The 17,354-nt window shown below is 46.7% G+C and overlaps 1 protein-coding gene across 1 annotated transcript in view; it reads right to left on the bottom strand.

The window, feature by feature from the left end:
- NUP43 (nucleoporin 43) overlaps positions 1–16,997 on the bottom strand; it is a 165,622-nt gene extending 148,625 nt beyond the window's left edge. Inside the window, exons 1-2 of the mRNA XM_030198061.1 lie at positions 16,813–16,997; positions 1,030–1,152 (exon numbers count right to left, since the gene is read on the bottom strand). Coding sequence (XP_030053921.1) covers positions 1,030–1,152; positions 16,813–16,932 — 243 coding nt within the window. The 5' untranslated portion in view covers positions 16,933–16,997. The remainder of the gene's footprint in view (positions 1–1,029; positions 1,153–16,812) is intronic.
- Positions 16,998–17,354: the final 357 nt, after the last annotated feature.

Below are 17,354 nucleotides of genomic sequence, written 5' to 3' on the forward strand. Positions count from 1 at the left end.
TCCCGTTCTGTGCTCCTCTTCCTCCCCATGTGTTCACCGTCGACATTCCAGTCTGCTGTCCCTCTCCCAAGCCCCCCTCTTCATCCCAAGCCCTCCTCCCTCTTTTCTGTGCTGCCTCCCTGGCAGTGCATGCAGCATTCATGCATTGATTTGTTTGCTGTGCTGCTGCTCCTCTCTCCTCTTTGTGTCTCCGTAGGAGCGCAGGTACCAGGAAGTTGTTTTGAAGTTCGTGTTCCTGTGCTCCCGGGCCAGTGAGAGATGAGTGGCTGCAGCGCAGACAGCCAATGGCTGAAGGCTGTCTGTGTTTTTTTTTTTTTTTTTGTTAAGATTAGCGGCGATCGTTGAGGGGGGAGGGTGGATATGTGAAACGGCAACCTCGGGGGAGGGTGGGCTTGAGAGAGGAAGCTGCGAACTCGGGGGGGGGAAGCAGCAACCTCGCTCGCGGGTGTTTGGAGAGTGGAAGAGTCGAACGGAATAGGCGACCTTGGGGGGGGGGGGGGGGGTGGCGAGGGGGAGGTGCGTACTTGTTTTGAAGCCTCCAAAAGTCCCTAGCAACGTGTGTGTTCGATGTGTGCTCGTCCCTCGCGTCCAACTTGATGACGTTGAGGGCGGAGCGATGCGATTGGTTGAGTGTCATTGCTCCGCCCTCGACGTCATCACGTTTGACGCGTGGGCGGGGCAGACACAAAGCGATCTCACCCCCTTCACTTTTAGAATGTTGGGTAAGTGAGGCTTCATTAGAACGTTGGAGGTGCGTTTTATATAGAGAGATATCATGCATTAATGTATTTTACCATGCACAAACATATTAGCACAGCTTAGCACATACGGACCTTCAAACATTGCATGAGTTTTCTAGATCATTTAGGTCCCTTTCTTCATCAGAGAGAAGCAACATAGAAAGTACACGTTATATTTTATACAAACCACACAAAATTCAAAATTTTGAAGAGCAAGTTAGCTTAGGCTGTATAGTAAGTTTTAATAAACTATAAAATGCCTATCATACACCTAAACCCGAGATGTTACCTGCATGTCCAGAACATCACCGTTGTGTTTGATGTCACATAGTAACTGATGATCGCCTTCATAATCACCGTCTGCATTCAAGCTTCCAAAATCACCAATAGACCAGACTGAAACTTTATTTTCCTGAGCCAAAAAAAGGATATTTTGTTAAAATCTCAAAGTTAAAATCAATAATCCTGAATTTTAGGATGCATCTTTATCACTTTTATAACTGTACTTTTTTTGTTCTCTTTAGTGGTTGTCAAAATAGCAAAGGCTGTTCTTGAGCAAGTTTTTGGTTTAGATTGTAAAAAAAAAAGTAGTGTCAAACTTGGCATCTCCTGGATCATAACAGTGTAAAACTGAATAAAAATCTTACAAATAAAATCACAACTAAAACAATAAATCTGTCAGGCACACCTCACAGATATACAATTATTCTCAGAGAATACGAAAGGTGTAATAGACCAAACTGACAAGCTAAAGAGCAGCAAGTCACCTAGACCAGATGGTATATGCCCAAGAGTAATGAAAGAACTCAAAAATGAAATTGAAGATCTACTATTAGTAGCCTGAAACTTACTAAAATCATCTATGGTACCTGAGACCTGGAGGGTGGCTAATATTACACCAATTTCATAAAGTGTTCTGGGGTGATTAGAGAAATTACAGACCACTAAGTGTTAAAGTCAGTGCTGGGCAAAATGGTTGAAACTATTATAAAGCAAAATTACTAAGCACACATACATGGTTTAATAAGACAGAATCAACATGGATTTAGCCAAGGGAAGTCTTGCCTCAATCTCCTACATTCTTTTATGTTTAAATCATGTTTATTTAAGACAAACAAGAAAATACATGGAAACATTACAGAACAGTTATTTCTTATAACCAGTAACTCCCTCCCCAACTCCCGTTCCCTCCTCCAGTACCCTTACCCGTAACAAAGAAGTAGACAGACCAATTCAGAAAACCTGTGTTCTTATGACCTCCTGAGAGTGGTATACTTACATGAACTTACAGCACTATATTTCTTCCTTGGGTATAGCTGAACTCGCAGAAGGTAAGTGGGAACTTTGTAGAGGAAACATGCCTTCTTAGTTCGGATATGAGAACTAAGTTACCGTTTTATCAAAAAACAGTATTAGGACTAACGGTCCAAGGAAAAATTGAGATTTTTCAGGTGTGCTGTCTTTCTATGGCTGCAAAGGCAGATTCTAAGGATTTTTTTTTTAACAGGAAAAGGAAAAGCTAATCTATTGTACCCCGGTAGGACACTGTCATATCGGGGTACAAAGTATATCGTAGTGATAGGGTAGACCGGACTGGTGGGGGAGGGGGGGTAGCATTGTATATTAACGAGAGCCTTGACTCAGATAGATTACAAATTCAGCAGGACACAAATCACACCTTTGAATCACTGTGGGTTGAAATTCCATGTAGAAAAGGGAAAAGGACGGTGATAGGAGTGTACTACCGTCCGCCTCGCCAGGATGAGCAGGTAGACGCAGAAATGATAAAAGAAATCAGAGACGCAAACAAAATAGGCAATGTGATAATAATGGGTGACTTCAATTATCCAAATATAGACTGGGTAAATGTAACATCGGGACACGCTAGAGAGGTACAATTCCTTGATGAAATCAAGGACAGTTTTATGGAGCAGCTGGTGCAGGAGCCGTCGAGAGAAGGACAAATTCTAGACTTGGTCCTTAGTGGAGCGCATGATCTGGTGAGGGACGTTATGGTACTGGGGCTGCTTGATAACAGTGATCATAATATGATCAGTTTTAATATCGACCTTGTAGTAACTATACACAGGAAGTCAAATACAATAGCGTTTAACTTAAAAAAAGGAGACTATGATAAAATGAGAAAACGGTGGGGGAAAAAAAAAAAAAAAACTTAGGGGGACAACTGAGAGGGTAAAAACTGTACAACAGGCATGGACGCTGTTCAAAAATACCATCCTAGAGGCCCAGGCCAAACATATTCCACTAATTAGAAAAGAAAGAGGGAACTCCAAAAGACAGCCGGCCTGGTTGAAAAGTGAGGTGAAGGAAGCTATTAGAGCTAAAAGAAATGCCTTCAGAAAATGGAAGAAGGAATCGTCTGAAAATAACAAGAAGCAGCATGAGGAGTGTCAAAGCAAATGCAAGGTGCAGATAAAGAAGGCCAAGAGAGATTACGAAAAAAAAGATAGCATTAGAGGCAAAACACACAGTAAAAAAAAATTTCGGTATATTAAAAGCAGGAAGCCGGCAAAAGAATCTGTTGGGCCGCTGGATGACCGAGGGGTAAAATGGGTGATCAAGGAAGACAAAGACGTAGCGGAGAAATTGAATGAATTCTTTGCTTCGGTCTTCACCGAGGAAGATTTGGGTGGGATACCGGTGTCGGAAATTATATTTCAAGCGGACGAGTCAGAGAAACTTACTGACTTCACGGTAAAACCTGGAGGACATAATGGGGCAGTTCAGCAAACTGAAGAGTAGCAAATCTCCTGGACCAGATGGTATTCATCCTAGAGTACTGATAGAACTGAAAAATGAGCTTGCGGAGCTACTGCTAGTGATATGCAATTTATCCTTAAAATCGAGCGTGGTGAATCCAAGATGGCGCTCTGAACGGACGCACCTGAGTTGGCTCTCGAGATATCTCCGTTGATCAGCCTCTTCGCTACCACTGTGCCTCGTCTTTCTCGATGGGGAAACGGAGGGGAAAAGTTAAGGAACATCCCTCGGTTCCTGAAACATATTCGGCATGGCGGCAGATGACTCTGTGATTCCCGAAGCAACAACCGGGTCCTCGGGGAACTTCGACCCCTTCTGCAACTCTCGATGCATCGGCGTCGATTGAGAGCGCTAACGGGGCTTCCCTGAGCCCTGTGGAGCGCACTGCTCCACCTCAGCCTGGGAGGGAGTTGCTAACAGCCCGAGCAGCGACGGAAACCGATGGGGTTCAACCTAACCTGCTCGAGGGAAGGTCTGCAGTGACTGAGAAGGGACTCCAACTACGAGAGGCATTGATTCAATCAGCTTTACAGGTATTACCTCAGGACATTGTTTCTAGACTATCTCGTGCTCAGCCCCAATCTCAATCCCTCCCTGGTGTTATTGGCGTGGTGAGACCAGCAACTGTGACATTAGAGTCACTATGGGACATGGTCTATAACATTCAAACCTCTATGCAAACTACATTAAAAGAAAATACTGATGATATAAAAACTCTTTCTACTACTACTACTACTTAACATTTCTAGAGCGCCACTAGGGTTACGCAGCGCTGCACAATTTAACAAAGAGAGACAGTCCCTGCTCAAAGAGCTTACAATCTAATAGATAAGAGTGAGACAAATATAGGACAATCAAGCCACTGTGACATCACTGATGAGGTTGGCTCTTAGGCATTGGTGGAATGAGGCACCATGACATCACAATCTCAGCTCTGGATACCAGAGACTGAAACTCTTCACACTAAGGGGGGAAGTACTCCAAGCGCAAGTGACTGCACAGCAATCCTCGAAATTGGAAAATGTGAATATTAAATTGCAAGAAATGGGAACTTTAGAAACTGCATTGGTTAAGAATAATAATTTTCTGCATAAACGAATGGAGTACTTGGAGAATCAGGCTAGGAGACAACCTTAGGCTTCTAAATTTTCCCAAATCTCCTCTAATTTCACCTGTTGAAATGGTAAAAAAGTATATGGTGGACATTCTTGGAATGGATAAGGACTCGCTACCCCCCATAACACGGGCCTATTACATCTGGAACCCGAAGGGGAGCGATGGAAACCCCCCAGTACTGGGGGATGGAATGAATCTGACTTAATTCCTCGAGAGCTCACTGGAAATTATTACCCAGAGGTTAACTATGCTGGTCACTTTTGCCCTGGAGCCTGATCGCAATGCTGTTTTAAGACTTTCTTTAAGACATTTAGAAAACCTGTTTTTGGGCTCAAAGGTCCGTATCTTTCCAGATCTCTCAAAGCCTACACAAACTAGGCGCAGGGCTTTTCTGGAGCAGCGTCCTAGAGCGTTGGCACTGGGAATAAATTTTGTATTACGATTTCCTTGTATATGTAATTTACTGCTTGAGGGTAAACATTTTCAGTTTGTAGACCCAAAACTGTTAAAAGAATTTCTTGATGCTAGAGTAGATATGAATGTTGTATGCCCTCCATAATTAGCAGGCTAGGGTCGGTAACCCGAGGTAGCAACCGTTAAACTATTTTCTTAAATACTTTATGTTATTAATGTTTCTTAATTCTTGGAATCTAATTTTCCTTAAATTGTGGACGAATAGGCCTTAAAGATTTTTTCCTTATTTTATTATGGATTTCCTGATTGTAATGCCGATTGCATACTCACAGTTTGTAGTGAAATGTTGAAATATATTAATCAATAAATAAATAAATAAATCGAGCGTGGTACCGGAAGATTGGAGGGTGGCCAATGTAAAGCCCATTTTTAAAAAAGGTTCCAGGGGAGATCCGGGAAATTATAGACCGGTGAGTCTGACGTCGGTGCGGGAAAAATGGTAGAGGCTATTATTAAAAACAAAATTACAGAGCACATCCAAGGACATAGATTACTGAGACCGAGTCAGCACAGCTTTTGTGTGGGGAAATCTTGCCTGACCAATTTACTTCAATTCTTTCAAGGAGTAAACAAACATGTGGACAAAGGGGAGCCGGTTGATATTGTATATCTGGATTTTCAAAAGGCGTTTGACAAGGTACCTCATGAAAGGCTACAGAGGAAATTGGAGGGTCATAGGATAGGAGGAAAAGTCCTATTTTGATTTTAAAACTGGTTGTAGTTAGTGGGGTTCCTCAGGGGTCCGTGCTAGGACCGCTGCTTTTTAATACATTTATAAATGATTTAGAGATGGGAGTAACTAGCGAGGTAATTAAATTTGCTGATGACACAAAGTTATTCAAAGTCGTTAACTCGCAACAGGATTGTGAAAAATTACAGAAGGACCTTATGAAACTGGGAGACTGGGCGGCTAGATGGCAGATGACGTTTAATGTGAGCAAGTGCAAGGTGATGCATGTGGGAAAAAAGAACCCGAATTATAGCTACGTCATGCAAGGTTCCACGTTAGGAGTTACGGACCAAGAAAGGGATCTGGGTGTCGTCGTCGATAATACACTGAAACCTTCTGCTCAGTGTGCTGCTGCGGCTCGGAAAGCGAATAGAATGTTGGGTATTATTAGGAAAGGTATGGAAAACAGGTGTGAGGATGTTATAATGCCGTTATATCGCTCCATGGTGCGACCGCACATTGAGTATTGTGTTCAATTCTGGTCGCTGCATCTCAAGAAAGATATAGTGGAATTGGAAAAGGTGCAGCGAAGGGCGACTAAAATGATAGAGGGGATGGGACGACTTCCCTATGAAGAAAGACTAAGGAGGCTAGGGCTTTTCAGCTTGGAGAAGAGACGGCTGAGGGGAGACATGATAGAGGTATATAAAATAATGAGTGGAGTGGAACAGGTGGAGGTGAAGCGTCTCTTCACGCTTTCCAAAAATACCAGGACTAGGGGGCATGCGATGAAACTACAGAGTAGTAAATTTAAAACAAATCGGAGAAAATATTTCTTCACCCAACGCGTAATTAAACTCTGGAATTCGTTGCCGGAGAACGTGGTGAAGGCAGTTAGCTTGGCAGAGTTTAAAAAGGGGTTAGACGGTTTCCTAAAGCGGAGGAGTGGCCTAGTGGTTAGGGTGGTGGACTTTGGTCCTGGGGAACTGAGGAACTGAGTTCGATTCCCGGCACAGGCAGCTCCTTGTGACTCTGGGCAAGTCACTTAACCCTCCACTGCCCGCCGCATTGAGCCTGCCATGAGTGGGAAAGCGCGGGGTACAAATGTAACAAAAATAAAATAAAATAAATAAAGGCCAAGTCCATAAACCGCTACTAAATGGACTTGGGAAAAATCCACAATTCCAGGAATAACATGTATAGAATGTTTGTACGTTTGGGAAGCTTACCAGGTGCCCTTGGCCTGGATTGGCCGCTGTCATGGACAGGATGCTGGGCTCGATGGACCCTTGGTCTTTTTCCAGTGTGGCATTACTTATGTAAGTAAACCCAGCCAATGTGTTTGCGTAGAGTTGCAGGGGAGCCCAGGAGGAGCACCCAAGGCGGTGCAAGGGCAGCTGGGGGGGGGGGGGGGGGGTGTGGATTGAGAACCACCATCCCCTATAACAGGACCCACGGGCTGAGCCATAAACCTCACACAGTGGTCACCCATAGTGCATGACGGGGGGAGAGGGGCAGTGGAGATAAACGGAGCCCAAGGATATCGCAACTTGGGAGCTATTAGGCTTGACCAAGAAGGTAGCTGACTCAAAACACCAATACTATAGCAGCCTAATAGGTCAAGATAATCTTAACAAAAAACTTCTCCTTAGTTAAAACACTAGCATCCACTAATAAAGATGAACATTCACAGAAAACACGTCCCACCGCCCAAGACCTAGCTGATCATTTCACCAATAAGATCTCCAAATTAGGGTTCGAACCATCTAAAGCTATACCAACAGAGGAAAATAGTCCACCCGTAGCTCAACCTTAAATCACCAGAGATCCTACAACCCAAGGACTCAAAACTAACCAAAACTGAGAATCTTTTCAACCACTAACAATTGAGGATGAAATGCTCCCGAGCCAACTGTTCTCTGGATCAATGCCCAAAACACCTACTCAAATCCATCCCTACGGAAACAGTAAACTGGCTACTCCTCCTGACATGGGCAAAATTGTTTTCACTCCACTACTGAAGGGATCGCCTGCAAACTACCATCCTGTGGCAAGCATACCCCTTTTTAATAAAGTACTAGAAACCTACATTAGTAAGCATCTCTCTTTATATCTGGAAAAATTTTCTATTTTACACTGATCACAATTTGGCTTCAGATCATCACATAGAACTAGCAGCAATGTTTCTGTACTAACTACATATGTCAAGAAACATCTACACAAAAGCGACCAAGTAATTCTTCTCCAATTCGATATATAAGAGGTGTTCAATACGGTGACCACACATTGCTACTCAAACACCTGGATGAAATAGGAATAACAGGGCCTGTGTTCAAATGGTTTAGCAAACTCCTTTCAAATTAAAGTTATTCTGTCAAGCAAAACAACCAACTTTCCAACTTCTGGTCTCCTATCTGCGGGGTCCCGCAGGGATCTCCCCTCACTTATCCTGTTCAATCTCTTTATGTCATCTCTTGCCTCAATTCACCTTGGACTTAATGAACTACTATTATCCTATGCGATGACATCCTGCTTCTCTTATCAATGACGACATCAAACATAGATCCAACTCATCTGTAGCAAACGGTATGATAGCTGTCAGCACCTGGCCCTGACCAATAAACTGAAATTCAATGAACAAAAAAACAAGGTCCTGTGGTTCCGAAATCAGGGAGTTGAGGTCTCCATCATCAATTTCTTTGACCAATGGTCAAATATTTGCAGTTGAATCTGAAACCAGAGTACTAGGGGTCTTGCTCGACTCTTCACTCACCTTCGCTTCTCATATTAACCAGATATGGAAGAAAACACTATTCAAAATGAGACAGCTAGTCTAATCAGATCATTCGTCAACCAAAAAGCCTTCGCACTACTCGTCCAAATGTTTATCCTACCTCATTTGGATTACTGTAACGTTCTATTTCTTGGTATTAAGTGTCAATATCAGAACAAACTGCAATCATACAGAACACAGCTGCTAGATTAATATACTAATGGGAAAATTAGGTTCTTACCTTGGTATTTTCTTTCCTTTAGTCATAGCAGATGAAACCATTACGTATGGGTTGTGTCCATCAACCAGCAGGGGGAGATAGAGAGCACTCAACTTTTCACAGTGCCTCATGGCCAGCCAGCTCCACTGCCTTCAGTATTTGAAGCTTCCAAAGCAGTATGGCAAACCGCAATGGGAATAACATGAACTTTCCTCACAGCGAACAATGGCCCCTTAACAAGGGCATGAACTCAAAAGGAGGGAATGAACACATCCTCCTGGAGGGAATAAACTCGTCCTCCTTATTGTATAACTGGAGGGGATACACGCAACCTCCTGGAGGGAATAAACTCATCCTCCAAAACATAAACTGGAGGGAATGGACTCATCCTCCTATAAGTGAACATGAATCCTGAAGACTGTTTCCCAACTTTCTCCCAAGGAAGGAATTTCAGGAAACAAGAACAGAACCTGAAACAGATTCACAGCATACAGACAATCATACAGGGAGGGCTCATGGCTTCATCTGCTATGACTAAAGGAAAGAAAATTACCAAGGTAAGAACCTAATTTTCCCTTCCTTGTCATCAAGCAGATGAAGCCATTACGTATGGGATGTAACAAAGCAATCCCTATATAGGGTGGGAATAGGTCACACCACGCGCTAGCACTTGTGCTCCAAAACGCGCATCCCTCCTAGCAGCCACATCCAGCCTGTAATGTCAGCCAAAAGAGAGCTTAGAAGCCCATGTTGCTGCACTGCATATCTCTTGACGAGAGAATGCTCCAGTTTCAGCCCAAGAGGAAGAAATCGCTCTGGTAGAATGCGCCTTAAAAGGCTACAGACGGAGACTGGCCGGCAAGCAGATAAGGTGAAAAGATAGTTTCTTTGAGCCAGCAGGCAATAGTGGCTTTAGACGCTGGAGACCCTCTGCGAGGACCTGATAGCAAAACAAACAGATCATAGATCCTGAAAGAGATAGTAACTCGCAGATACTGCAGCAGAGTCCTGCGCACATCCAACAGGTGCAACTGCCCAAAAGATTCTGGAAACTCCTCCTTATCAAAGGAGGGCAAGAAAATAGGCTGGTTTAGGTGAAACGCTGAAACCACCTTAGGCATGAAGGAAGGCACGGTCCGAACCGTGACCCCGGACTCTGAGAATTGCAGAAATGGGTCTCTACAGGACAGCGCCTGGAGCTCTGACACCCGTCTCGCCGAAGTAATGGTCACAAGAAAAACGGCTTTTAGTGTCAAATCTTTCTCCGATGCTCGCCGAAGCGGCTCAAAAGGAGAAGCCTGCAGGGCCTTCAAAACTAGCCCCGGGTTCCAAGCTGGACAGAGTGCTCGCACGGAAGGCCGGAGCCGAAGCACCCCACTAAGAAACCGTGCCACATCTGGATGAGCAGCTAAAGACAAGCCTTCAACCTTACCACAAAGGGAGGCCAACGCTGCCACTTGCACCCGCAGGGAATTATAGGCCAAGCCTATTTGTACACCATCTGCAAAAAAGTCCAGAATCGGCGAGACAGGAGTCCGCATGGGTGTGATCGCTTTTGAAGCACATCAAGACTCAAACTGGCGCCAAATCCTGGCATAAGCCACGGAAGTGGAACGCTTGCGGGCCTGCAGGGGAGTGGAAATGCCTGTGTTTGAATAGCCTTTGTCCCTCAATTGCACCCTCTCAATCACCATGCCATAAGACCAAAGCGGCAGGCGTCCTCCATGGCTACCGGGCCCTGTGACAACAGGTTCGGTACCACAGGTAAAGGAAGGGGAGCCTCCACTAGCATCTGTCAGAGGTCCGCATACCAAGGCCTCCTGGGCCAATCCGGGGCGATGAGGACCACTTCTCCTGGGTGCAGCCGAATCCGCAGGAGCACGCGCCCTATCAAGGGCCACGGAGGGAACACATATAGTAGGCCCGAAGGCCAGGGCTGAGTCAAGGCATCCAACCCTGCCGAGTGAGGATCTCTCCGTCTGCTGAAGAAGCATGGGACTTTGGCATTTGAACTTGTCGCCATAAGATCCATCACGGGCTTGCCCCATTTGGCACATATCTGCAGGAATACTTCGTCTGCTAGATCCCATTCTGCTGGATCGATCTGATGCCTGCTTAGATAATCGGCTTGCACGTTGCTCTGACCTGCAATGTGAGCTGCCAACAGAAATTGAAGATGCAGCTCGGCCCAGTGGCAAATCTGTTCGGCCTGCGCGGCCAGTGCTCTGCACTGAGTGCCGCCTTGTCGATTTATGTAGGCCACTGCTGTCATGTTGTCCGACATCACACTGACAGCCAATCCTTCCAGGGTCACTTGAAAGGCCAGAAGCGCCGGAAACACCACTTTCAACTCCAGGCGGTTGATGGACCACTCCGACTCCTCGGATGTCCATAGACCCTGGGCATGCTTCCCCTTGCAATGTGCGCCCCAGCCCTTCAGGCTGGTGTCTGTCACTACTAGACACCAATCGGGGAGCGGCATTCCTCACCGCAGCATGCTCTCTGAGAGCCACCACTCCATGCTGAGTCGGGTCACAGGGAGCCAAGAAAGTCTGCATTGATAATCCTGAGAAACTGGAGACCATCTTTGAAGTAGGGAATACTGTAGAGGTCTCAGGTGCGCTCTCGCCCAGGGCACCACTTCCAATGTGGCTGTCATCGATCCCAGCAGCTGGACAATGTCCCAAGCTCGCAGGTGGGGCATCCTCAGGAGCAGAAGGACCTGATTCTGAAGCTTGCACCGCCTTAGCTCGGGTAGGTATACATAGCCCGAGTCTGTGTCGAACCTGGCCCCAAAATATTCTAGAGATTGCCAGGGGGTCAGGTGACTTTTGGCCATATTGACGACCCAGCCTAGAGTCAACTACCCACACCCATCCTGTTAGACTATCAATGAAATGAAATGCTTTGATGTACCCATGCATACATCCTACCCACCCCCACCTTGCTACACTGTCATTGAAATGTTTGAAGCTTCACTTATATATACTATCAACTAACACATTTGCTTATTTCCAATCTGACGAAGGGCAACCTTCGAAAGCTAATCAAGAAATGTATTAAGTTATGGCCAATAAAAAAAGGTATCATCTTATTTTCTTTTCCATGTTTTATTTTGTTTGATTTCTATTGATAACCTTTAAGAGTGGACTAACACAGCTACCACCCCTCTCTAAATAAATGAAAAAAAGCTGTCCAATAAGTAAAAAAAAAAAAAAACCTTTTGTCTTCCTCCTTTTAAGGCAATGCCTATCCGATTGAAACAGCTTTAGACTTGTTACAGATGGACCAACAATAAAGACCGACAACTGTGGATGATGGCTCATCGGTTTGCTTGCTTTGTTTTGAGAAATCCACCTTTTTTACAGATTAACTGGCTGTGCTGCAGCTCTGTCTGTACATTTTAGACTTAGCAGCTCTGTCTCTGAATCTCCCCCACAAATTCAAACTTAGTGGGTGTGACCTGATTCTCTGTTAGAGGGGCAGCCTTCTATACCAGTTTCTATTAGATTGTAAGCTCTTTGAGCAGGGACTGTCTTTCTTCTATGTTTGTGCAGCGCTGCGTACGCCTTGTAGCGCTATAGAAATGCTAAATAGTAGTAGTAGTAGTAGTTTTTCTTGAGAAATCCACCTTTTTTACAGATTAACTGGCTGTGCTGCAGATCTGTCTGTACATTTTAGACTTAGATCCCTCCCACCCACCCCTAGGGTGATAGGTCTTATATACCCTCCCAAGCAACCTAATCTGCCTGCAGATAACTGCTCTGTCTCTGTGTTCAGGCTCTTCACCTCCTTTCCTCCCACATTTTTCAAACATAGTGGGTGTGACTTGTTCTTACTGGGCAGTGCCTACCTGCCTGCTGCCTACCATTCCAGTTTTAAGCCTCTAATCCAGCTCTGCCGTTCTATCTATCGCTTAACACCTCAGTCACTACATATATACACCCGTAACACCTCAGTTACTACTTATGGCCCCTTTACACATTCTCTTCCTTGCCCTGTCCCTTCCTAATCTTTTTCCCCTCCCCCTACCGCTGTCTACCACTGGAACTCACTGCCCACCCATGTCCTCTCCCATCTTGCTCACTACTGCAATACCCTACTCACCCCCGTCCCTCACCACCTCACCATCTCTCCTGTCCCCCTCCTCCTTCCTAGCTCTCAACCTTCAACACTTCCTTCCTGCCATTAACCCATCCCCATTCCTCCTAAGCGCATCCCGTCTTCGTCGCCTTCGTCGCCCTACCTCCCCCACCCTCCTCCGCACTCTCTTGCTCCTCCTCCTGCTATCCGCAGGAGACATCAATCCCAATCCAGGTCCCCCACACCTGTCCTCGTCCTATCCATGCAAACGTTTCCGGGATGTCTCCAATCTCATATCTATTCCCCTCCTCCCCCCCTCTTCCCTCCCCTTCTCATGTGCACTGTAGAATGCCCACTCGGTCTGCAACAAACTTCCCTTCACCCACGATCTCTTCATCTCTCATTCCCTTCACCTGCTTGCCCTAACTGAAACCTGGCTCTCCCCTGACGACTCTGCCTCAGTTGCGGCTCTATGCCATGGAGGCTCTCTCTTCTCCCATACTCCCCGCCTAGTTGGCCGTGGAGGAGGCGTCGGGTTACTACTCTCGCCCTCCTGTAGCTTCCAACCCCTCCTCCTACCACAGTCCTCACTGCTTCTCATCCTTTGAAGTCCACTCCATCCGTCTATTCTACCGTTGCCACTCAGAGTGGCAGTCATTTACCGCCCCCCTGATAAATCCCCTCCCTTCCTTCCTCACCGACTTCGATGCCTGGCTTTCTGTTTTTATTGAACCCTCATCTCCATCCCTCATTCTCGGAGACTTCAACATACACGTTGATGACCTGTCCAACTCTCACGCTTCTCAGTTCCTCACTCTAACATCCTCCTTCAACCTCCAGCTATGTTCCACCACCCCTACTCACCGTGATGGCCATTGCCTTGACCTCGTCCTCTCCTCTTCCGGCTCACCCTCCAATTTCCACACCTCAGCTCTTCCTGTCTCTGATCATCACCTGATCACCTTCACACTTCTTCACCCTCCCCCTCAGCCCCGCCCAACATTAACCACTACTTCCAGGAATCTCCAGATTATTGACCCTCCCACCTTATCATCTAGTATTTCTAATCTCCTCCCCTCCATCATGTCCTCTGAGTCTGTTGACGAGGCTGTCTCCGCTTACAATGCCACTCTCTCCTCTGCTCTGGACACCCTTGCACCATCCACCTCCCGTCCCACAAGGCGTACTAATCCCCAGCCCTGGCTGACCCCTTGCATCCGTTACCTTCGCTCCTGCGCCCGATCCGCTGAACGCCTCTGGAGGAAATCTCGCACCCATTCAGATTTCCTTCACTACAAATTCATGCTATCCTCCTTCCACTCCTCCCTATTCCTTGCAAACCAGGACTATTACACCCAATTGACCAATTCTCTCAGCTCCAACCCTCGTCGTCTCTTCACCACCCTTAACTCCCTCCTCAAAGTGCCCCCTGCTCCCACTCCCCCTTCACTCTCTCCTCAATCACTGGCTGACTACTTCCGCGACAAGGTGCAAAAGATCAACCTTGAGTTCACTACCAAGCCACCTCCTCCTCTTCACCCTTCAACCCTCTCCCTCAACCAACCAACCCAGACCTCCTTCTCCTCCTTTCCTGATATCTCCGAGGAGGAAACCGCCCGCCTTCTTTCCTCCTCAAAATGCACCACTTGTTCCTCTGATCCCATCCCCACCAACTTACTTAACACCATCTCTCCTACTATCACCCCCTCCATCTGTCATATCCTCAACCTCTCTCTCTCCACTGCAACTGTCCCCGACACCTTCAAGCATGCTGTAGTCACGCCACTCCTCAAAAAAACCATCACTAGACCCTACCTGTCCCTCCAACTACCGCCCCATCTCCCTCCTACCCTTCCTCTCCAAGACACTTGAGCGCGCAGTCCACAGCCGCTGCCTTGATTTTCTCTCCTCTCATGCCATCCTTGATCCGCTTCAATCCGGTTTTCGCCCTCTTCACTCGACAGAAACAGCACTTTCTAAAGTCTGTAATGACCTGTTCCTTGCCAAATCCAGAGGCCACTACTCCATCCTCATCCTCCTGGATCTATCCGCCGCTTTTGACACTGTCAATCATGACTTACTTCTTGCCACACTGTCCTCATTTGGGTTCCAGGGCTCTGTCCTCTCCTGGTTCTCCTCCTATCTCTCCCACCGCACCTTCAAAGTTCACTCTCATGGATCTTCCTCCACCCCCATCCCCTTATCTGTTGGTGTTCCCCAGGGATCGGTCCTTGGACCCCTTCTCTTCTCAATCTACACCTCTTCCCTGGGCTCCCTGATCTCATCTCATGGTTTCCAGTATCATCTCTATGCTAATGACACCCAACTGTATCTCTCCACACCAGACATCACCGCGGAGACCCAGGCAAAGGTATCGGCCTGCTTATCCGACATTGCTGCCTGGATGTCCAACCGCCACCTGAAACTGAACATGTCCAAGACCGAGCTTATCGTCTTTCCACCAAAACCCACTTCTCCTCTTCCTCCACTTTCTATCTCAGTTGATAACACCCTCATCCTCCCCGTCTCATCTGCCCGCAACCTCGGAGTCATCTTTGACTCCTCTCTCTCCTTCTCTGCGCATATCCAGCAGATAGCCAAGACCTGTCGCTTCTTCCTCTTTAACATCAGCAAAATTCGCCCTTTCCTCTCTGAACACACCACCCGAACTCTCGTCCACGCTCTCATTACCTCTCGCCTGGACTACTGCAACTTACTCCTCACCGGCCTCCCACTTAGCCATCTATCCCCCCCTTCAGTCTGTTCAGAACTCTGCTGCACGTCTCATATTCTGCCAGAACCGATATACTCATATCACCCCTCTCCTCAGGTCACTTCACTGGCTTCCGATCAGATACCGCATTCAATTCAAGCTTCTCCTTCTTACCTACAAATGCACTCAGTCTGCTGCCCCTCACTACCTCTCTACCCTCATCTCCCCTTACGTTCCCGCCCGTAACCTCCGTTCACAGGATAAATCCCTCCTCTCAGTACCCTTCTCCACCACCGCCAACTCCAGGCTCCGCTCATTCTGCCTCGCCTCACCCTATGCTTGGAACAACCTTCCTGAACCCTTACGCCAAGCCCCCTCCCTGCCCGTCTTCAAGTCTTTGCTTAAAGCCCACCTCTTCAATGCTGCGTTCGGCACCTAACCCTTACCGTTCAGTGAATCCAGAATGCCCCAATTTGACTGCCCCTATCGGACCGACCGTTCACTTGTCTATTAGATTGTAAGCTCTTTGAGCAGGGACTGTCTCTCTTTGTTAAATTGTACAGCGCTGCGTAACCCTAGTAGCGCTCTAGAAATGTTAAGTAGTAGTAGTAGTAGTAGAGTGTACTAGAGATGACGGCTGCGCGGGGGAGTGGAAACAGAGATTAACCAGAATGGCTTCCTTGCTTACAGTGGACTAGATAGGCTCACTTCCACTCTTGTCTATCAGTAGAAATAGAATAAAATGAAACATGGAAAATGATGATACCTTTTTAATTGAACTAACTTAATACATTTTTTTATTAGCTTTAGCCCTTCTTCGTCAGATCAAAACTAAACAAATGTTGACAGATGACACTACCACATCTCTCTGCTGTCTATTAAACCCAGTGCATATTTTCTAACGAAAAAGGTGCCAGTACTCAAATGCTAGGCCACCCTTCAGGGGTTGCAGTGATCACTGAGGGACCCACCCCACAATGGCCAGACCCCCTGCAACCAGTAAATGAACCTATGACAAGGCAGAATTGCTGTATAGAGCCTGAGCTCTTTCATTAAAACTTGGAGATCAGGGGTCAATTTTAGCAGACAATGGAAAAGGTGCCGGTACTCAGTAACCCCAAGTACCCCGTCAAAAAAAGCCCTGATTAAACCTCCTTGGACGAAACAGACCATAGGTGACTAAGTGGCTGGCTGATGGGTCCAAGTTCCGAACCCACATTCCCCACTCCTTTAACTCCTCACCTCGTTGTCCCAAGAGCCAGTAGCGAAGAGGTCGGGCAGCAGCAGGGAGGCGGAAGGAACCGGACGCCAACGGCTCTTACTAATCTTCTGAGATACGAACTTTGCATTAAATTTCTCCATGACATGAGCGCCAGACTGAGAAGAACCGCTTCACCTGCAACTCCTCCCACTCTTTCCTTTCCTTTCCCAGCACAGACCTAGAGTATGCGCGCGCTCTTACGTACGCCCCACCTTTCGTCCCCGATTGGTCCGACGACCCCGAAGGCTGGAGGCGTACGGCGCGCCAGTAGGTACAATTTTGCTTCGCAGCAGTCAGTGTTGCTAATTCGACTTGGGCTAGTTTTGAAAGCTGGCGGCGCACAAGTTTTGGTGTTGGAGGGTAGCCGGTTTTGGGGCTGTTTTTCTTTTAAGCGATATTCCACATTCAACCGATGAGCGTTCCAAATAAGGAGGTTGGATAAGACAGGAAGAAACGAAGTGAGCCTATCTAGTCCATTATATGAGTTGAAGCCAGTGGGCGTTGCTTGTCGCGGTTTTAATAT

Source organism: Microcaecilia unicolor, chromosome 3 (genome assembly GCF_901765095.1).
Source record: "Microcaecilia unicolor chromosome 3, aMicUni1.1, whole genome shotgun sequence".
Classification (NCBI taxonomy): domain Eukaryota; kingdom Metazoa; phylum Chordata; class Amphibia; order Gymnophiona; family Siphonopidae; genus Microcaecilia; species Microcaecilia unicolor.